This window comes from Suricata suricatta, chromosome 9 (assembly GCF_006229205.1).
Source record: "Suricata suricatta isolate VVHF042 chromosome 9, meerkat_22Aug2017_6uvM2_HiC, whole genome shotgun sequence".
Lineage (NCBI taxonomy): Eukaryota > Metazoa > Chordata > Mammalia > Carnivora > Herpestidae > Suricata > Suricata suricatta.
The window spans coordinates 136,772,918-136,779,425 of record NC_043708.1 but is presented as its reverse complement, the minus strand read 5'-3'; the positions used below and the strand labels follow the sequence as shown (position 1 = coordinate 136,779,425).

Here is a 6,508-nt window from a genome sequence, read left to right as displayed (position 1 = left end):
GGGAGGTGACTGCTGGCGGGAGAGGTGGCGGTTCACAGTAGGGACATGCAAGGCGAGGAGGATTGGGTGGACCCCTCCCGCACCCCCAGGCCAGCAGTGCAAGGGCTCCCAAGCAGGGGGGCACAGGAGAAGCCGCAGCGGGCCCCCACAGCCCCCAGGGAGAACCAGGCTTCCAGCAGAACAAGTTGGGGTGCAGAATATCAGAGGAGCGCTCGTGGGGAGCATGGAGATTTGCTGGGGGCTGACTGCTGTCCAAGGGGCCTCGTGGAAGAGACTGGGGAACCTGGGTGGGGGCAGGGGAGTATGAGAGGAGGTCACGGGGTGCTCAGTGTCCAGCCTCAGCTCAGGTCATGATCTCACGGCTCGTGAGTTCGAGCTGCACATCGGGCTCGCTGCTGTCAGCACAGAGCCTGCTTCAGATGCCCTGTCCCTCTCCCTCTGCCCCTCCCTTGGTCTCTCTGTCTCTCAAAAAGAAATAAAAACATTAAGAGAGAGAGAGGAGGTCATAAACTAACATGTACAAACCCGGCAGAGGATGAGGGTAGGAGGTGACGTGCTCAGGAGCCCGGCTGGGGCTAAGGATAAGGCTTGACAGCCTTGAGCCGTGGGGTGTGGAGACCACGCATATGGGAAGGGAAGGAGAGAAGAGGTTCTTACACACCCACAGAGTTCGGGGCCCCCGTGCTCGCACTCCGTCCTCACTCCTGCCGCTGGCAGCCCGAGGCAGAAAAGGGCAGGCGCCGACACGCGGGGCGGCCTCGCTGATTCACGGGGCACAGAGTAGGGGTTACTAATCCTCATGACCCGAACACCGTGTTGTTTATCTCCATGTAAAAAATTACCTCCAAACCGAGGCCTTCAAACAGCCTTGACGGTCTGGCGTTTTCCGCTGGGCCAGGACTCCAGGCAGGTGTGACCGGTGGGGCCCCCATCTCTAGGTGTCTCCCAGGCTGCGATGAAGGTATTAGCAGTGGCTCAAATCCTCCTGAGGCTCAGCTGGGGGTCGGGCCCCTTCCAGGCTCACTCAAGTCACAGTTGGCTGGACTGGGTCCTCACTGACTTCGGCAGATGCCCCCGAGGTTCCTGGACCCGTTAGCCTCTCCGAGGGCAGCTTCAGCTCGCGAGAGAGCGAGCTCACAAGACCGAAGCGGGTCACAGGTGCGGCCCCCACTGCCGGGGAGGGGTCACACCAGGCCGTGAGGACCAAGAGCAGGTCTCATTGCAGTGTCAGAAGTTGCCCATCCCTGAACCAACCACTGGTAACAGAGAGCTTGAAACTGGCTTGGGCCAGTCAGGCTCTCCCCTCCCACCCCAGCCGGAGCGAGCGTCAGGTCCCCAAGTCACAAGGCCACACAGAGCAGCTGGAGGGGCAGAGGAGTGAGTGAGTCCTGGGACAGCAGCCACCACGGCCACCAGAGCCACCAGGCAGTGTCCCTGCTCTTATTCTTCTGGCACTGGACCTGCTTCCTTTAGTGTTTTAGCAGAGGGCCAGCCCCTTCTGTCTCCCAGCTGCGCCCGAGATCCAGCTCCGACGCCTCGCTGCAGAACGCAGCGGCCCGGCCCCAGAGCATCGGTCCAGCCTCGTCTCACCATTTACTCTCATTTCTTCAAAGCCGGCGGCTCGTCGGCCTCTCTGGTCTCGGGACCCCGTCACCACGCTCATAAGTAACTGAGGGCCCCAGAGAGCTTTGGTTACAGCCATGGGTGTTTATTTTATTAGGAATAAAAACAAATTTTAAAGTACTAGTTTTAAAAATTTATTAATTCATTATAAAAGAATACTCAATATTCACACATTTTTATGAAAAAGAACTACCTGTTTCAAAAAGTGTTTTGAGAAAAATGACATTGTTTTACATTTTCTTTTTTTTTTTTTTTTTTTTTTTACGTTTTTCAAATTTTTTAGTAATCTCTACACCCACGGGGCTCAAACTCGTGGCCCTGAGATCCAGAGTTGCGCATTCTACCAACAGCGGCCAGGTGTCCCGCGCTGTTGTACGTTTTTAAAAATTTCTCTGGCTTGATTGAAGGCCTCCGGCCCCTTGCATCTGCCTCCTTGTCCCCAGTCTCTTGCAATGTGTTGTCTTGGTGGAGGCGAGGGAGGTGCGGCCGCACATGTAGTTGAAAGTGGAGATTCGAGGGAGCATCTTACCAGTTTCTTCGCGTCATTGCGAATATTCGTTGGTGTTAGGCCAGCTCTGCAAGTGGTCATTTCTTAAAGGTTAATTGCAATGCAGAGTCTGAACTTCCTGTATTTTGTTAGTTTAAAATCTGGCACTTTGAATAGCTTCTATCCATTTGGGAAATAGTGGCTTCCTGAGTTACTTGGGTCTTCTAAATATTTCATTATAAAGTATTTGTAATGACATTCTTTAAGTATTTGTTTTGAGGGCGCGCGTGCACGAGAATGCCCACGAGCTGGGGAGGGGCAGAGCGCGGGGGAGAGAGAACCCCAAGCAGCCTCCACACTGTCACAGAGCTCGACTCAGGGCTCAGACTCACAAACTGAGATCATGCCCTGAGCCAAAATCGAGAGTTGGGTGCGCAACTGATGAAGCCACAGGCATCCCCTCATCACAGTTTTAAATATCAATTACATCTTGCCCAAACATCTTTATTGGGAAATGTTGGTCATGGAGGCTAAAAGTTTCCCAGATTTCTAAGTTTCACGTACAGGCTTGAATGTTGCCGTCGGCAACAGGAACTGCCAGCTGTCTTCTCTGGCGTAACAGGCTCATTTCTTCGTTTCTGAGGGAGTGTCTGAATGGCCACAGCTGGTCTGCCATCAGTTTTTCGAGTGGAAGTGGCGTTCCCTGGAAAGGCCCTATGACTTGCACCGTGCTCGGGTCTCCTTCAGCTTTGCCTCCGCCCCGCAGCCACGGAATGCACCTCGAACTCCGATGCCTCAGGGGAGAGTCAGATCGGAGCAGGCAGCCAGGGTCTGAGGGTGGCACGGCCCAGAAACGGCGGCGGCGCCGAGGGGGCCCCTTCCTGCCTCCTTGGAGGCGGCTTCCAGTCTGGTAAACACCCGGAGCTCGTGCCCGGAGTGTGTGCCCTCGTGAACTGTTAGCAGGGTTTTTTTTTTTTTTTTTTTTTTTTAGAGAGACAGCATGCCCAAGTAGGGAGGGGTGGTTGATGGGTGAGGGAGAGAGAGGGAGAGAGAGACAGACAGACAGACAGAATCTTCAGTGGCTCCATGCTCAGTGCAGAGCCAGATGTGGGGCTCCGTCTTAGGACCCTGAGACCACGAACGGAGCAGAAGTCGAGTTGGACACTTAAACCGACTGAGCCACCAGGCAAGGTATTTTTTTAACGCACAGATGCACATAGAGTGACTATGGGATGGGAGGTTTAAAAAAATGAATTTATAATTGCTTTTAGGCACTTATTTGGCAGCACTTTGCTTAAAAACCAAAAAGCATTCCCATGTCCTTAAAGTTGTGGGCATGTTCGGGTACCGCTGCTGCTTTCTTTGGAGCATTAGTTCTGTTCTGAGGCTGCTGTGGGACCATCTGTTCCCAAACTGTTCTTCAGTGTGGGTCGAGTAGCTGTTTCTCTGAATTTTCTACCAGTGTAAGCCTAGATTCTACCGCGCTTCACGTCGATATTAATAAAGAGACACTGTTAAATAAATTTCTTCGGTGTACAGTTTTTTATTGCTTAAAATGAGTGTCTTCCTCCTTCACAAAGGAGGAAAATCCCCCAAAGGCTATGAGTATAATCATATCTAGTATTTTTATTTGTTAATAAATAATTAGGAGTCACTAGTCCCTGCATTTTGCAAGTTCACAGATTTGAAAGACAATTTTTGTTATTCTTTTCAGGTTGGCTGTCTCATGTTGGTAGGAACAGAGCAGGCTAAGAGAAATAGACTTTCTGCCAGTCTTGAGGTTGAGTGCCTTTTCCTGTTTACCAGTCTATGACATAAGGAACACTGTAGAATTCGGCCATACACTTGAGAACATGCCCAGGAGTGAGCACTCCTGTGCTTCCAGCAGGTTCATTCCATTAGTGAAGGGAAAGAATGGAAGCAAGTCGGTTTCGGAAAAAACATGGGGGCCGGAGTTCCCTCTTCATTCATCCCTTGAGAGCATTACTGGGGGGGGGTAATGTATTTGAGTTAATGATGAAGAAAACAAAAATAGCCTCCCCATGAGGAAATGTAACCTGACACAATTTAAAGTAGGGCCCAGCCTGAGACCTCACTCTTTTAGGAAGTGGGGATGTTTCGTCTCACAGATGGGCCGTCTACCTTTTAAAAGTGGGGCGCCCGGGGGGCTCAGTCGGTTAAGCGTCTGACTTCGGCTCAGGTCCTGATCTCACGGTTCGTGGGTTCGAGCCCCGCGTCGGGCTCTGTGCTGACAGCTCGGAGCCTGGAGCCTGCTTCCGATTCTGTGTCTCCTTCCCTCTCTCTGCCCCTCCCCTGCTCACGCTGTCTCTGTCTCTCAAAAATAAATTAAAAAACATTAAAAAAATTAAAAGAAATCTAGACTTCTTTTCTCTTTGTACATCTTGACCTTGTTTACTCGTCTTCTAGCTATATGTCCCAAGTTATTAAGTTATAAATATAATACACAGTAATCTGCATACACTCCAGATGCTTGTTAAGCAGCTTACCTCTGAGACAGCACAGTCCTCACAAGATGGAGAACCTCAGTTGCTCTGTGGACGTCCCCCCAGCAGCACACACTGCCCTGCTCTGCGCCTGCCAGACGGCAGACAGACTTCATGGTTTTGCTGCCTTTTTTTTTTTTAAGCGGAACACTGACCGTGCCCTGGCGCTTCCCCGGCTTGTTGCCTGACAGGCATCCAGCAGAGCCTCGAGGCCGCTGCTGCGGGGCAGGCGCGAGTCCCCGAGAGCCCCCGTCGTATACTTCATAGGTGTGGGTCGCTCTTACTGGTGATATCCTGAGTCATCTAAAGGCTTGTTTTCTTTCTTTTTTTGCAGACCTAACTACCATACTGAATGCTGCATAGTAAGAGAAACCACAAGAAGGTTATACATGTGGTTGTCTAATAATCTTGGATTTGATATGAACCAACGCACATTCCTTGTTGTCATCGACAGAACCCCAGTTTGTATGTACATTCTTCACACTCCTCTCTGTTGTGTTTGGGGGAAAAAAAGACATTTTAGCCTTTTTTAAGGTTATTGATTTAAGTTCATGTTATTTGGTTGCATGAAGTTGCCCTTAACCACTAAGAACCATCAGGACTTTTGCACAAACTCACACGCGCCGAGGGTCACCCGTGTCAAGGCAGCCGTGCTCCCCGCTCTTCTGCCTCGACTCCGCTCTCGCCACTCAGTTACAGACCAATTTGCACTTTTTAAAAATGACCACTCAGCATAACGCTTAAGGGATCTCCTCTGTGTGACAGAACCCAGGACCCGGTTCCTAAACACATCATGTTGGCATACTGAAGACGAAATTGAAATTGCCCTTCAGTTTCGAGGCCATGTGTAAAGTTTAACCGTATTGTAAAATACCTATTCCGTATTAGAAATAGCTAGTCAGCAGCTTATACTTCTCAAAACTCACTGTTATGTACACAAACTCCGTTTTTATATGTGAAGTTAGTAAGTCTTTTTGTGTTATTCCAAAATAAAGGCGATGATTTACTTCTCCCCAGTGCCCCTACAATTTGAGCGAATCAGTCAACATCCCTCGGCGTGGGTGCTTCACAGTTGAAAGCTGGAATCAGCAGCAGCCCGATGGGAAACCAGACGGAGCGCTGGCTTTTAAATGAACCATTGTTTTCTTTTGGAGCTAGAATTAGAGTAGTTGATATTCATCCACAAACCATTATTATGTGTACATGATTGTTGCTATTGTGATAATAGAAGATTTTATTTATTTTTATGCCAGCTTATATTGTGAGAGCTCATTTAGTCGGCTTGGGTTTGATCAATCCTGTCATGCTTGTCCTTGGACCATCTTTCGCGTATTCGAGGTTTGTAGTTGAAAAGTTTACTGTAAAAAAAAAAAAATCAAAAACAAAAAAATGTATTGTTTTTACAGAATAAATTTATTGGAATGTGTACTGGGCGTAAGATTTGAGGTTGTAAACAACTAAGTTAGTGTAATTTGGCTTCATATATGTAATGTGAGGTATTAATGTAATTCGTATATTAAAGCAAAAATTGTTAACAGCAAGTTGACAATAGAACCAAGTACAGGTGAGGGTTTTCTTTTTCTTTTTTCTTTTTTTTTTTTTGAACACTCTGGGTTTTAGGTTTTTTGTAGACTCGGGGGAGGGAGAGGACCGGCCCAACGTCGCTCGCCGGCCTCAGATGACGGTGCCCGGCTCAGTGGACCCTGAGTGCGCGCACTTGACAGTAGCCACACGTTGGCTTGGACCCTGTTTTCTTATTTTGGTGAAGAGCTAAAAATTAACGTAAAGAAAAAACGTGAGAAGTCCAAGGGCCCCGGGCCCCGGCGGTGACGGCGGTAGCAACGCCCCACCTGCTTCTCCCTCCAAGGCACCGGGACAGCGGCTGAGTTTCTGG

At 49.4% G+C, this 6,508-nt stretch overlaps 1 protein-coding gene across 2 annotated transcripts in view; it reads left to right on the top strand.

The window, feature by feature from the left end:
* Positions 1-6,177, top strand: part of HDGFL3 (HDGF like 3) — a 26,810-nt gene extending 20,633 nt beyond the window's left edge. For both annotated transcript variants that reach the window (XM_029950490.1, XM_029950491.1), the window contains exon 6: positions 4,949-6,177. In XM_029950490.1, coding sequence (XP_029806350.1) covers positions 4,949-4,954 — 6 coding nt within the window. In that variant the 3' untranslated portion in view covers positions 4,955-6,177. The remainder of the gene's footprint in view (positions 1-4,948) is intronic.
* The last annotated feature ends 331 nt before the right edge of the window (positions 6,178-6,508 follow it).